This window comes from Scyliorhinus torazame, chromosome 13, assembly GCF_047496885.1.
Source record: "Scyliorhinus torazame isolate Kashiwa2021f chromosome 13, sScyTor2.1, whole genome shotgun sequence".
Classification (NCBI taxonomy): domain Eukaryota; kingdom Metazoa; phylum Chordata; class Chondrichthyes; order Carcharhiniformes; family Scyliorhinidae; genus Scyliorhinus; species Scyliorhinus torazame.
This window is the reverse complement of record NC_092719.1, coordinates 30,244,723-30,260,625: the sequence shown is the minus strand read 5'-3', so window position 1 is coordinate 30,260,625 and position 15,903 is coordinate 30,244,723. Positions and strand designations below refer to the sequence as shown.

Here is a 15,903-nt window from a genome sequence, read left to right as displayed (position 1 = left end):
CCAAGTAATGTAACACTAGAGATCAACATTGGAGGTTGAGGGGAGACCTGATAGAGGTATACAAAATTATGAGGGGCATAGACAGAATGGATAGTCAGAGGCTTTTCCCCAGGGTAGAGGGGTCAATTACTAGGGGGCATAGGTTTAAGGTGAGAGGGGCAAGGTTTAGAGTAGATGTACGAGGCAAGTTTTTTACGCAGAGGGTAGTGGGTGCCTGGAACTCGCTACCGGAGGAGGTAGTGGAAGCAGGGACGATAGGGACATTTAAGGGGCATCTTGACAAATATATGAATAGGATGGGAATAGAAGGATACGGACCCAGGAAGTGTAGAAGATTGTAGTTTAGTCGGGCAGCATGGTCGGCACGGGCTTGGAGGGCCGAAGGGCCTGTTCCTGTGCTGTACATTTCTTTGTTCTTTGTATTGGTATCAAAGGATGACAGCAATAATCGTGAGCCACTGCTTGGTTTTAGCCCGGTTTAAGCCGTCTGATTTGTTTTGTATGTCCCTTCTCGATGATATAGAAATACAGTAACAGTGAACACAGTGATATTGGTACTGACCCATCACCTCAACAGAAGAAAGGATCGACACATCTAGATCCTGCGCCGGACTCCACATAAACACTGCATCACACATTTTCTGAACTCCCGCCTCCTCTCTTCACTTTGTCATAGCCCACCCCCTGACTATGGCCAGATATTTGACCCTTGTGAGTGAGAGGTGGGATGCAAGTTATTTATGTAGAGCATTAATTAAGCTTGAGTTACTGTAGAAATCGTTCACAACAACAGTGTGGGTTGAACGGAGATCTGTAGATTCCCATTGTACCTCCCTCACTGCTGCCCTTGCCAGTGAACTGATAGCCAATCCAGGGGACCAGCCTCTTGGATCGATGTCAATTGGTTACTTACCGTACATACACATGTGTGGCAGGGGTTTACTGCTGAAACCCAGTGTGATCCTCCCGCATACTGTTTGCCACGATGGATACAGACTGTAGAAGGACAGAAACACAGTCAGACGGAGACCAGAAACATGACCCCTCGCATCATTGACAAAAGGGCCACCCACAGGTGTTAGGCTGTGACATATTTACATCATCTAAAAGGGCCCAAAGCCTGAAATAAAGGCCCATATGTTTAGTAAAGGGACAAACACCAGCATGGGAGAGCAGGGAGTCCCACTGCTTAATTGGTCAGCACTGCCTGCTTTACATCTGACAAATGTGGGCAACACATCCCAATTCCCGGAGAGTTTGTTCCCGTCCTCTTTAAGGGTGGCACATACCTGGGCACTCTGGGCAGCACTGCTTCGGTTTGGTAATGGGCTCCGAACAGGTTACCTGAGGACACACGACTTCCAAACACAACACATTCCCATCGAGGCAGCTGCAGCGTTTACACGGGTCGGATGGAGAGAAGAAGGTTTCTCGGTTCTCGTATTCCAGGCCCTCGAAGGAACAGCGTTTACAATCGGGACAACAGGCGGTGCTGGCGACTGGGTGGGTGCACTTCTTGGAGCAAGGCCTCTGCCAGCAGGTCACCACCTCAGCCTGAGGGGACACAACAGCATCGGGAATAATAAAGTGCTGAAGCAGAAATAGCCCATCAACCTAGTTCTCCTCATAGCCCCAGTAAACTCTCCATCATCAATCATCCTCCCACGTACACTCGACTTCTTCAATCATCAATCTCTCTCTCGGACACTGCGCAGTCTACCCCATCAATCATCTTACTTGCACAGTCACTACAACCTCTTCCCTGTCAACCTGTCACTTCTCACAGTCCCTATGTACTTTACCACAAGGATCTGTTCTTGGATTTCAGCTCACTGCAATCTATATCAATGACTCGGGTCAGGGGACCAAGTGAATGTGCCCAGTTCTGCTGGTGATACAAGGTAAGGTTGGAAAGTAAGTTGTAAGGGAAACAGTAAAGGGCTGAAAAGATATTGGGCGCGAAGGTGGCAGGTGGAATATATTGTGGGAAGTGTGAAATCATCCACTTGGGCAGGAAAAATCAAAAAGCAGATTTATTTTTAAAAATAAGGTGAGGGTCTGGTTCTCAAAGGGATTTGGGTGCCCTCGTCAGTGAAGCACAAAATACTTGTACAGCAAGCAATTAGGAATCAAAATGGCATACCGACTTCACAGGAAAAAGATAATGTTGTGGAGGAGAATGCTGAGCCCCAGGCTAATAGAATAGATGGCATTGAGGTACGTAGGGAAGAGGTGTTGGCAATTCTGGACAGGCTGAAAATAGATAAGTCCCCGGGACCTGATGGGATTTATCCTACGATTCTCTGGGAGGCCAGGGAAGAGATTGCTGGACCTTTGGCTTTGATTTTTATGTCATCATTGGCTACAGGAATAGTGCCAGAGGACTGGAGGACAGCAAATGTGGTCCCTTTGTTCAAAAAGGGGAGCAGAGACAACCCCGGCAACTATAGACCGGTGAGCCTCACGTCTGTAGTGGGTAAAGTCTTGGAGGGGATTATAAGAGACAAGATTTATAATCATCTAGATAGGAATAATATGATCAGGGATAGTTAGCATGGCTTTGTGAAGGGTAGGTCATGCCTCACAAACCTTATTGAGTTCTTTGAGAAGGTGACTGAACAGGTAGACGAGGGTAGAGCAGTTGATGTGGTGTATATGGATTTCAGCAAAGCATTTGATAAGGTTCTCCACGGTAGGCTATTGCAAAAAATACGGAGGCTGGGGATTGAAGGTGATTTAGAGATGTGGATCAGAAATTGGCTAGCTGAAAGAAGACAGAGGGTGGTGGTTGATGGGAAATGTTCAGAATGGAGTACAGTCACAAGTGGAGTACCACAAGGATCTGTTCTGGGGCCGTTGCTGTATGTCATTTTTATCAATGACCTAGAGGAAGGCGCAGAAGGGTGGGTGAGTAAATTTGCAGACGATACTAAAGTCGGTGGTGTTGTCGATAGTGTGGAAGGATGTAGCAGGTTACAGAGGGATATAGATAAGCTGCAGAGCTGGGCTGAGAGGTGGCAAATGGAGTTTAATGTAGAGAAGTGTGAGGTGATTCACTTTGGAAGGAATAACAGGAATGCGGAATATTTGGCTAATGGTAAAGTTCTTGAAAGTGTGGATGAGCAGAGGGATCTAGGTGTCCATGTACATAGATCCCTGAAAGTTGCCACCCAGGTTGATAGGGTTGTGAAGAAGGCCTATGGAGTGTTGGCCTTTATTGGTAGAGGGATTGAGTTCCGGAGTCGGGAGGTCATGTTGCAGCTGTACAGAACTCTGGTACGGCCGCATTTGGAGTATTGCGTACAGTTCTGGTCACCGCATTATAGGAAGGACGTGGAGGCTTTGGAGCGGGTGCAGAGGAGATTTACCAGGATGTTGCCTGGTATGGAGGGAAAATCTTATGAGGAAAGGCTGATGGACTTGAGGTTGTTTTCGTTGGAGAGAAGAAGGTTAAGAGGAGACTTAATAGAGGCATACAAAATGATCAGGGGGTTGGATAGGGTGGACAGTGAGAGCCTTCTCCCGCGGATGGATACGGCTGGCACGAGGGGACATAACTTTAAACTGAGGGGTAATAGATATAGGACAGAGGTCAGAGGTAGGTTCTTTACGCAAAGAGTAGTGAGGCCGTGGAATGCCCTACCTGCTACAGTAGTGAACTCGCCAACATTGAGGGCATTTAAAAGTTTATTGGATAAACATATGGATGATAATGGCATAGTGTAGGTTAGATGGCTTTTGTTTCGGTGCAACATCGTGGGCCGAAGGGCCTGTACTGCGCTGTATTGTTCTATGTTCTATGTTCTAAAGGGGATGCGGGTTGAGGAAGGAAGCCTTGCTGACTATCTGGAGTCTACTTGAGAGCCATCGTGGTGTATGTCCTGGAAGGCTGTACTCACCTCAGAGGGGTGTGACAAAGGTTCACCAGACGGGCATGCAAACTGACAGCTCATGTCCAACTCGAAACGTTAACTCGGTTTCTCTCTCCACAGGTGCTGGCAGACCGGTTTTCAGCATTTTGTTTTTCTTAGAGATTCCCAGCATCTGCAGCATTTTGCTTTTATATTTGACATGGTTGATTCCTGGGGGGGGGGAATGAGAGGCTTGGCCTATGAGGAGAGATGAAGTTGACTAGGCCTGCACTCACTTGAGTTTAGAAGAATGAGAGGGATCTCAATGAAACATTTACAATTCTTAAGGGGGCTTGTCAGGGTGGATGCTGAGAGGCTGTTTCTCTTGGCTGAAGAGTTTAGAATGAGGAGATATAATCACAGGATACGGAATCAGGCTTTTAGGACCAAGATGGAGAGATTTGGTTTCCCCTCAGAGGGTTTGTAAATCTTTGGATATCTTTCCTCCAGTGAACTGTGGATGCTCAGTTGGTGAATATTTTCATGAGTGAGATTGGTGGCACAGTGGTTAGCACTGCTGCCTCACAGCACAGGGACCCGGGTTCAATCCCGACCTCGGGTGACTGTCTCTGTGGAATTTGCATGTTCTCCCGGTGTCTGCGTGGGTTTCCCCCGGGTGCTCCGGTTTACTCCCACAGTCCAAAGATGTGCAGGTTCGGTGAATTGGCCGTGCTAAATTGTCCCCCAGTGTCCAAAGGTTAGGTGGGGCTACGGGTTTGCAGTGCTCTTTCAGAGGGTCGGTGCAGACTCGATGGGGCGAATGGCCTCCTTCTGCACTGTAGGGATTCCATGATAGATTGTTGGGCACTTGGGAGCGTGAGAGCGTGAAAGTGGAGTTAATGATCAGCCATGATCTTATTGGATGAAAGGTCAAATGGCCTGCTCCTGTTCTTAACTCATTCATTGCCATTTTCCCCGGTCCACGTATACTCTACCCATCATGAATTCTACCCAACCATGTAATCACCTTCCACAGCTCCAACACTCCCTATCCCATCAAGCACCATTCTGGACAGGTGGAGTTGAAGGTGAGTTGGTTGGGGTCTTATTGGAATGGTGAAGTCAGGTTTGTTGGGTTGATGGTTTCCTCCTGCTCCTGACTTTCTGACATAGTTACTTACCAGGCAGGTGCACTTTGAGCACTTCTCCGATGGGGAGTTGAAAGTAGCTCCATTCTCATACACTCGTCCCAGGTAATTACAGGTCCCAGTACACTGCGGGCAGCACTCACCACGAGGAGTCACTGGATTCTGACATGTAACAGCCGGGCAGGACCCAGACTCGCAAGTGACTTTCCCATTCTGCAAAAAAGCACCGACACTGCCATTAAAACCCTCAAGAAACAAAGTGAGAAGCTGGTGATTGGTGATGAGTACAGAAATATCAAAATCAGCAATGCCATTGGGGCAGCCATTCTGAAATCAGGAGATGTCCACTGACACACCCGATTAATCCATTCCAAACGGACCTAAGACAGGTGAGGTAAAGGGCAGTGGTCTCCGAGAAACTCAATTTCCAAGAACATCATTTGTTAATCGGTCAAATTAATCAAACCCACACAGATGGACAAGGGCAGTAGACACATGGAACTCCATAGCCTTCCAGTTCCCCTCCAAGTCGCACACCATCCCGACTTGGCACAATATCGCCGTTCCCTAAATACCACTGCCCCAAAATCCTGGAACTGCCTTTCCTAACCACACTGTGGGAACATCTTCAGCACCAAGACTGGAACTGTTCAAAGATTCAAAGGACAACAAGAGATGGGCACAAAATGCTGGTCTTGCCTCCGACACCCACAACCAAGATTCATTTTAAAAATATCAAATCAACACCAAACTCCACGAGCAACCTTTTGCATTGAATTCAACACCGTAATAGTCCTTTCACAGTAGAGGTGGCCCATTTGCTGCTGACCGTTACTGAGAAATGCAGCCTGATTCACTGGGTGGGAGATTGACAACAGTGGCCAATATCCATAATCAAGCACATCTCTCCCTGTGAGCTTGCAGTGTCTCTGGCTGGAAGGTGTTTCTGACCTGTCCTCCCCTCCTGTTGCTCTCCTTTAGAAGCCATGGGCGTGCTGCCCAGGGGGAGAGTCACAGCCAGCTTCCATACTATGCGTGCTTTCCACTTAGAACTCCAGGATTGGGATTTTCCCCTCATCCTGGTGTCCACGACCAGTGCCCCGACCTAGACCAGGAACGTTTCGGAAATTGGAAGGTCACACTCAAATACCCCTGTGGGCAGTAAAACGCTGAATTTGTCAGTGAAGAACGGGTATGAGAGTTACCATTGGTGCATAGGCCACGGTGACCAGATTAAAGGTAATTTCCAGAGGAATAGAATAGAAAAGCCAATGTTAAACTTGCATCAAATCTTGGTACTGGGAAGTACTGGGAACAATTCTGGTCTCTGTATTGCAAATAGTATATACAATCAATGGGGAAAAGTATAAACAACAATGACACCAGAATTAGGAGTTTATGACAACCAGTTCAGACTGAACAGGCTGGGCTCTTTTGTCTGGAAAAGACTGAGAGCTGACTTGATAGAGAGGTCTTTAAAATTATGAGGGTTTACTTCACATGATAAATGCAGAGAATATGTTTCCTGTTGTGCAGGGTCCAAAACATGGTGCCATAAATGTGAGATGTCACTAATAAATCCATCAGGGAGTCGGAAAAAACGTCCTTACCCAGAATGTGGTTAGAATATGGATCCCACCACCACAGGGAGTGGTTGAGGCGAATAACAAAAAATGCATTTTAAGCGGCAGCTCAATACATTCATGAGGGAGAAAATGACAGAAGGTTATGTTAATAGCGTGAGATGAAGTAAATAGCATGGGAGGAGGCCGGCTCGGAACATAAATACCAAAGTAGCTAACAGGGAGTTAATGGCCTGTTTGTGTGTATTAATTCTATATAATTGTGCACTCTTATCTGAGATTAGCCGAGGGTATTTCTCATGTACTGCTGTGCGATTCCAATCTTTAGTTCAAAGTTCCAGAGAGCGGCTATGCTGAGGTTTCTCTCTGGACTTCCCTCTGACCTGTTACATTTTAGATTAGGGAGTGTACTTAACCTCAGGAATGTTCAACGTTATTCAATCCCAAATTGATTGAAGTGCAGGAATCAGGGTGAAGTGACCGGGTAGACAGCCATGAACATAAAGACCAGTGTGGATTTCAGTGGGGACCCCTGGCCCATGTCGCCCGTTGCCTGCTAGAGTCTCATTTCATTCAATCTACACGCCTACAATGCATGAGGAGCCCAGATGTCGAGGGTTCAAATCTCAAGGGCAAGTTAAGAAAGTGAATTTAACTCATCAGGTAATTTGTGCGTCGTGAAACATCACCAGAAAAAGCACGACGGTGGTGAAATCCAAAATGGCTGATCGACGTCCTTTCAGGGAAGGGATGCCGTGACCCTCACACAGTCTGTCCTACACATGACTCCAGTTCCCTCTAAGCTGTGCAACTGGGAATGTGCTGTGAAGGAGACAGACAGGTCAGATTTCCTTTAAGATGCCAGCCACATGCCACTCTCAAAAGGGGCTGCGCAGTGCAACGAGCCAGTCACGTACAGCAAACAGAAATTAGAGGAAGCATTGCTCCAGTCCCTAGAATTGATGCCAGTTTTCCAATGTACTCTTGTGTTTTATTGCCGTCTGGCAGACCGGGTGAAGCCGGTCAGAGTTCTTCCACCCATCTCAATAAACAAAACACGTTTGTGGGTAGATGGGACCCATTAACTGGACTCACGTGCTCGTAACACCCCCTTACCAGACAGGCGCAGCGGTTACATTTGTCACTTGGGTCTGGGAATCTTTCACCATTTTTACAAACTCTCTCTTTGTACCGACATCCGTCACACACCGGGCAGTCACAGAGATCGATCGTCGGGTGGGGACAGAGCACTTTGCTGCACCGTTTGGTGTCACAGATCACTTGTCCCTTCTAAAGTGGAAGAAAGAAATATTATTGTACTAGTTCCCATCTGTCATAATCCCATGTGCCCGCCCATCAACCCCTGTACCCAGTGCTCATGAAATCATCGTTATACCAAGTGCGATTATGACAGGAACAAACAGAAAAATATATTGGCTATTATTTTATTAAATGTATTCTTTTATGAAATGTGGGCGTCACTAGCTGGCCAGCATTTGTTGCCCATCCCTAATATGCCCGTGAACTGAGTGGCTTGCTTGGCCATTTCAGAGGGCATTTAAGAGTCAATCACATTACTGTGGATCTGGAGTCACATGTGGGCCAGACTAGGCAAGGATGGCAGATTTCTTTCCCCAAAGGACATTGACTTCAGGAAGCGAAGTATCGTACACACCCCTGTTTGCATCAATGGTACCGAGGTGGAGATTGGTGACAACTTCAAATTCCTGGGTGTGCACATCACTAACAATCTGTTCTGGTCCACTCACATCGACGCTACGGCCAAGAAAGCACAACAGCGCCTATACTTCCTAGGAAACTAAGGAAATTCAGCATGTCAACACTGACTCTTAAGATGCACCATAGAAAGCATCCTATCTGGCTGCATCACAGCCTGGTATGGCAGCTATTTGGCCCAAGACCGTAAGAAACTAGAGAGAGTTGTGGAAATCGCCCAGTCCATCACACAAAACCGCTTCCCATCCATTGACTCTGTCTACACCTCCCACTGCCTTGGGAAAGTGGGCAGCGTCATCAAAGACCCTTCCCACCCGGGTTATTCTCTCTTCCAGCCTCTTCCACCTGGCAGGAGATACAACAATCTGAGAACACGCACCAACAGATTCAAAAATAGCTTCTTCCTCGCTGATACCAGACTCCTAAACGACTCTCTTATGGACTGAACTGATCTCTCCACACATCGTCTCTACTGAACAGTACTACGCTCCGTACGCCTCACCCGATCTCTGTGTCTAAGTATTTACATTGTGTATTTATGAATGTCCTATGTTTTTTCATGTATAGAAAGATCTGTCTGGATTATACACAGAACAATACTTTTCACTGTACCTCAATACACGTGACAATCAATCAAATCCAATCCAATTAGGAAATCAGATAGGCTCTTACAACAATCCAAAATAGTTTTATGGTCACTATTACTGAGACTAGCTTTCAATCCCAGATTTTATGAATTGAAGTTAAATTCCATTAGCTGGCCCTGGGGCGATTTGAACCCTTGCCCCCCGAGCTTGAGCCTGAGCCTCTGGATCACTAGTCCTGTGATATCACCGCCACAACACCAGCACCATTTCCCCTGTGTGAGGAGAGGGATCAGCTCATCATATTCACCCCACATGGAGTCTCACCCACTTGCTTTCAATTGTTAAGATGCCCCGTCCAGAACAAATCTTCTATTTGTAAAGCACCTCATCACAGATTTCACGGAGTGATTTTCTTTGGAAACCCAGTCAATCAGGTAGGATCCCGCCAGCAGCAGAGGGCAAATATGACCAGTTTTGGACGGTGTTGTTCGAGGGCACTGAAGAACTCAAATAAAATGGGATATTTTACATCAACCCGATTAGGGAAACAAAGGTAGCTTTAAAGGATTCATATTTGTATTGGTAAACATTAGAAATAAGATGTAGTTTTAAGTGGGTTTAATTTAATGTTTCGGTGCCTCGAAGGGTAAAACCTAAAGTTAGATTCATGTTGGACAATAGGTATTTGTATGTGTGGGGCTTTGGTGAAGTCCAACTGGGTTTCGATTGGGCGAGGGTTACGGCATGAAGAATAAATAAAAGGCAGAAGCATGTGGCCCTTGCTTAGCAACTGGAGGTCCTTGTAAAGCTTTTAAGGTTCACTTTAGGTAACTTGAGAGCAATTGGAGACAGGACCTCGGGGAGTGAACATCTCTCAACTCTGCCAGAAGAAAGACTGGGCAGGATGGGGGCTGCAGAGGGGCACTCAGTACTGATTACCAGGGAATTGGGATAGAGTGTGTAAGATGACTGGAGTTAACTGAACAGAGACTAAGGTATTGTTCAAAGGAATTCAAGGAAGAGTAAACAAAGTGTTCTGAATGGAAGAGATAATTGCAGTAACTAGATTTAAAGTGCGACAGCAAACTTCAGAGGTGGAGGAAAAGCTTGATGTTATTTTAATATCATCTGGGAATCGAGAGTTAAAGCAAGTGTGAGCGGCTTGTACAGCAGTCAAGATAAAGAAATCCTGAAGGGTTTGGTGTGAAATCCTGGACTGGATTCACTGTTACAATTGGAGAGTAAGTTTTATTTGAAGGTGTCATTTGCAAACTCTGGACTAGATTTCAAAAAAAAAAAAAATCAGTAAGGAAAAGCATTATTGAGAGAGAAGATTTTAAAGCGTGTTTTTGGGACTGGAGTTTGGAAACTCTCATGTGACAATCATCTGGGGAGATTCTGAGAAATCCACAGACACTAGCTCGGGTTCAGAGCGGAGTGCATGTATTTGACCATAGTCATCTTGTGTGCTTAAAGGGACTTGTGTGAATGAAGCCTGCAGCTCAAGATATAATTTGTAATTCATGTTAATCTTTAAATCTGTGTTTTTGTTAAACTAAGAAAAGCAAAAGAGTATTATAGCCCTCTTTTTCATAGTTAAGAAATGTTTTTTCTTGTTGTTAAAACTAATTAGTGATCCTGTGACTCTGTTCCTCCACATTGTATAAAGAAAAGTAAAGGTTACGGTCTTTTGTGCCAGAGTTCCATTCTGGGATCTTCCCATCCAGTTATAACATCAACTGGGATTGTAACACTGAGGGGACACTCAGGGCCTCGGTTTAATGTCTCATCCAAAATATGGCACAGCTCCGACAGCACTGCCTCAGAATTTCCCCAGCGCTCCATCAGCATTGACCCTCTGGCAGCGCAGTGCTCACTAAGCACTGTGCCTCAGATTGTGTACCGCTGACAGGCAGCGCCACCCCACAGCCCCACAGGTTGGTTAGGTCCTCTTTTGTTGGAGATGGTAACTGCCTGGCACTTGTGTGGCATGAATGTAACTTGCCACATGTCAGCCCAAGCCTGGATATTGTCCAGGCCTTCCTGCGTTTGGACGTCAACTGCTTCAGTATCTGCGGAGTCGCAAAGTGTTCTGAACATTGTGCAGTCAGCGAACATCCCCACTTCCGATCAGACGATGGGAGGTCACTGACGAAGCAGCTGAAGGTGGTTGGGCCGAGGACATCACCCGGAGGAACTCCTGCAGCAAAGTCCTGAGATGATTGACCTCCAATAACCACAAGATTCTTCCTTTATGCCAAGTATGACTCCAACCAGCGGAGAGTTTTCCCCCTGATCCCCATTGACCCCAGTTTTGCTAGGGCTCCTTGATGCCATATACAGTCAAATGCTGCCTTGATATCAAGGGCAACCACTCTCATCTCTTTTCATCTCTAGAATTCAGCTCTTTTGTCCATGTTTGAACCAAGGCTGTAATGAGTTCAGGAGCTGAGCAAGCCAGGCAGAACCCAAACTGAGTGTTAGTGAGCAGGTTATTGTTAATTAGGTGCTGCTTATTAGCGCTGTTGATGACCCCTTCCATCACTTTACTGATGACTGAGTCTAGACTGGTAATTGGCTGGATTGATTTGTTCGGGTTCTCGTGCACACAGCCTTGGCTGACACTAAGCAACAGTTACTCAATGTTCATTTCCAGACATTCAGTTACTGGCACACAGCCCTAAATATCCTGACAGCAACCAAGAAAGACTCTGCAGCTTTCTCTTACCTGGCATCGACACTCCTCACATTTCCCTTTCGGTGCGGGGAATGTTGCTCCTTCTGCATAGTCTTCGCCCTGGAAATGACAACCTGCAAAAGGACAGAGTGGGCTAACTAATCAAAGAACAGGCAACCAGTCGTGTGAACCATGCGACACTTTGCAGCAGCGAAAACATCCCTTGAGCACGGTTTGGGAGAGCGGTGGTTCGCCCGGGAACTGCACTGGGGACCCCTAGCAGGCAGCAGAATGTGGGTTAACCGGGAAAAAGAGAGCATCAGCAATCAGGGGCAGGGGATCTGATATAACATGTCCGGATCCTATTGGCAGGGGACAATTGGTTGCCCATGTGATTTGGGGAAATGAACTCCCTCAATGATGGGGGTTGGGGGTAATCATTAGCAGTGCAGCTGTATAAATAGAGCTGGCCGGTGTGGTACCAGCTAGAGAGGGAACCAGTACTGAACTGCTGGCCCTACACATATTGTTGTAAAAAAGTTACTTTCTGTGTGAGTCTGCAAACTCGTGCTGGAGTCTTTGTGGCCCTCACAAAAGGATTAACCGCGTTCCATTCAGCCCACAAGCCTGTGCGCCATTCAGTAAGATCACTACTCGCCTTGGCTTCAATTCCCTTTATACTCCTGGTAAATGATGAATGAAGCTAGCATCTACTGCATTTCCTTGGAGAGAATTCCACATTTCTGCCAGGCTTTGCGGAAAGAAACGCTTCATAATGTAGTCTGGCTCTGATTTTAAGGTCATCTCCCTTGTATTAAACTCCACCATCTTGGGGAAAGAAGCTTTTTCTCCAATTCCTTTATTAATCCCTTTCAAAAATGTCAACCAAATCACCCCTTAAAGTTCTATATTCCAGGGAACACAAAGGCTATACAATCTCTCCTCAAAATGTAATCATAAAAGCACTCGTAATATTCTGGTGAAGCTGGACTGAGCACCCCAAAGTCAATATATCTTTCCTCAGGTGCAGTGCCCAGAATTGTAAACGGTACTCCTGATGTTGTCCAATCAGGGCTCTATGCTTTGTACAGTTGGACTAAAACATCCTCTGCTTTATCTCCAGGCTTTCAGCAATCAAGGCTAACATTCCACTGTGCTTGTATTCAATTTGCATTTAAGGGGTGCCAGCCATTGGGGTATATTTTGAAGGGTAGTCACTGTTGTACTGTCGGAAATGCAGAGGTCAAATTGTGCACAGCAAGCTCCCACACACAGCAACGTGGTAATGACCGGGTAACCTGTTTTAACTTTGTTGGTTGAGGGTTAACATTGGCAACAAATCTCCTGCTCTACTTTGCATTGCTCCATACAGATCTTTACGCCCACTTCTATGGAATCGCCCCATTCCCTTCCCTGATCCAAGGAAAACAACCCCAGTTTCGCTTGTCACTCTATGTATCCGATGCCCCATATCCCTGCTATCATGGGGAATCTCCTCTTCACCCTTGACAGCTCCCAAAAGTATGAGACCCTGAATTGAACATAGTAATGCAGCTAAACAGTGAATTCTAAAGCTTTAGCATAATTTTGCTTCATGAAGCTAAGAATATGTTGTGCTTTAATAAAAGAGGCTGATCAAACTGGGTCATTAGTTTATATTGTTGCTCTTTATTCATCCTATCAGAATGTATCACTTCACAATTCTTTGCATTAAATGTCACCCATCATGTGCCTGTCCACTTCACCCCTGCAAATCTCAAGTCCTGGTCATTAATATGGGACAAAAAGAGCACTGGTTTTCATATTAACATCTGGAGAACCCCACTGTTTACTGTCTCAAAAGCAGCCATTCACCACTACTCTCCACTATCTGTGGGGCAGCACGGTAGCATTGTGGATAGCACAATTGTTTCACAGCTCCAGGGTCGCAGGTTCGATTCCGGCTTGGGTCACTGTCTGTGCGGAGTCTGCACGTTCTCCACGTGTCTGCGTGGGTTTCCTCCGGGTGCTCCGGTTTCCTCCCACAGTCCAAAGATGTGCAGGTTAGGTGGGTTGGCCAAGATAAATTGCCCTTAGTGTCCAAAATTGCCCTTAGTGGTGGGTGGGGTTACTGGGTTATGGGGATAGGGTGGAGGTATTGACCTTGGGTAGGGTGGTCTTTCCAAGAGCCGGTGCAGACTCTATGGGCCGAATGGCCTCCTTCTGCACTGTAAATTCTATCTATGATCTGTAAGCCAGTTTCATATCCATGATGCCAAAAGACATAGGAGCAGAATTAGGCCACTCGGCCCATCGCGTCTGCTCCGCCTTGCAATCATGGCTGATGTTTCTCATCCTCATGCTCCTGCTTTCTCCCATAAACCCTGAACCCCTTATCAATCAAGAAACCTATCTATCTCTGTCTTAAAGATACTCAATGATTTGGCCCCCACAACCTTCTGCAGCAAAGTGTTCCACAGATTTACCACCCTCTGGCTGAAGAAATTCCTCCTCATCTCTGTTTTGAAGGATTGTCCCTTTAGTCTGAGATTGTGCTCTAAGGTTCTAGTTTTTCTTACTCGTGAAAACACCTTCTTCACGTCCACTATATCCAGGCCACGCAGTATCCTGTAAGGTTCAATAAGATCCCCCCCTCATTCTTCTAAACTCCAAGTACAGACCCTGTCCTCTATAATCAAGGGTTTTAATGGAACCTTCTTATTCTGACTGGGATAGCCACCACTGAGTTCGAGTGAGTCTGCAGTGGATATATGCCTGTTGTACTATCTGTTACAAGAGGAGCCCATTCATTTTAATATTTAGCTGTCCCTGAGGTTCTTGGATCCTTCAATATAATCATTCCAAGCCTCCTTTACCCAGGGTTTGCAGTCATGTTATAACTTAACTGTTTAAATCTACTCATATCCCCACTATCTTGCATTTTTTTGATTTGATTTTTGATTTTCTGCCTCATTCCTGGTTTCCAAACTCATCCAGCACATTCCCCGCCCTGTCCCGGCTCATCCAGCACATTCCCCGCCCCCCCCCCTTGGCTCATCCAGCACATTCCCCGCCCCCCCCCCCCCCCGGCTCATCCAGCACATTCCCCGCCCCCCCCCCCCGCCCCATCCAGCACATTCCCCGCCCCCCCCCCCCCCGGCTCATCCAGCACATTCCCCGCCCTGTCCCGGCTCATCCAGCATATTCCCCCCCCCCCCCCCCCCCCCCGCTCATCCAGCACATTCCCCGCCTTGTCCCGGCTCATCCGGCACATTCCACGCTCTGTCCCGGCTCATCCAGCACATTCCATGCCCTGTCCCGGCTCATCCAGCACATTCCCCGCCCTGTCCCGGCTCATCCGGCACATTCCACGCTCTGTCCCGGCTCATCCAGCACATTCCCCGCCCTGTCCCGGCTCATCCAGCACATTCCCCGCCCTGTCCCGGCTCATCCAGCACATTCCCCGCCCTGTCCCGGCTCATCCAGCACATTCCACGCCCTGTCCTGGCTCATCCAGCACATTCCACGCTCTGTCCCCGGCTCATCCAGCACATTCCCCGCTCTGTCCCGGCTCATCCAGCACATTCCCCCGCCCTGTCCCCGGCTCATCCAGCACATTCCACACACTGTCCCGGCTCATCCAGCACATTCCCCGCCCTGTCCCCGGCTCATCCAGCACATTCCACGCCTTGTCCCGGCTCATCCGGCACATTCCACGCTCTGTCCCGGCTCATCCAGCACATTCCCCGCCCTGTCCCGGCTCATCCAGCACATTCCCCGCCCTGTCCCGGCTCATCCAGCACATTCCACGCCCTGTCCCGGCTCATCCAGCACATTCCCCGCCCTGTCCCGGCTCATCCGGCACATTCCCCGCCCTGTCCCGGCTCATCCAGCACATTCCCCGCCTGTCCCGGCTCATCCGGCACATTCCACGCTCTGTCCCGGCTCATCCAGCACATTCCCCGCCCTGTCCCGGCTCATCCAGCACATTCCCCGCCCTGTCCCGGCTCATCCGGCACATTCCACGCTCTGTCCCGGCTCATCCAGCACATTCCCCGCCCTGTCCCGGCTCATCCAGCACATTCCCCGCCCTGTCCCGGCTCATCCAGCACATTCCACGCCCTCATCCTGGCTCATCCAGCACAATTCCCCGCTCTGTCCCGGCTCATCCAGCACATTCCCCGCTCTGTCCCGGCTCATCCAGCACATTCCCCGCCCTGTCCCGGCTCATCCAGCACATTCCCACGCCCTGTCCTGGCTCATCCAGCACATTCCCCGCCCTGTCCCGGCTCATCCAGCACATTCCCCGCTCTGTCCTGGCTCATCCAGCACATTCCCTCC

The 15,903-nt window shown here is 47.9% G+C and overlaps 1 protein-coding gene across 1 annotated transcript in view; it reads right to left on the bottom strand.

Annotated features, from left to right (window-relative positions):
* The window catches only part of kcp (kielin cysteine rich BMP regulator), a 76,179-nt gene that overhangs the window by 31,751 nt on the left and 28,525 nt on the right, over positions 1 to 15,903 (bottom strand). The window contains exons 2-6 of the mRNA XM_072470924.1: positions 11,635 to 11,741; positions 7,699 to 7,872; positions 5,033 to 5,212; positions 1,290 to 1,554; positions 914 to 996 (exon numbers count right to left, since the gene is read on the bottom strand). Coding sequence (XP_072327025.1) covers positions 914 to 996; positions 1,290 to 1,554; positions 5,033 to 5,212; positions 7,699 to 7,872; positions 11,635 to 11,741 — 809 coding nt within the window. The remainder of the gene's footprint in view (positions 1 to 913; positions 997 to 1,289; positions 1,555 to 5,032; positions 5,213 to 7,698; positions 7,873 to 11,634; positions 11,742 to 15,903) is intronic.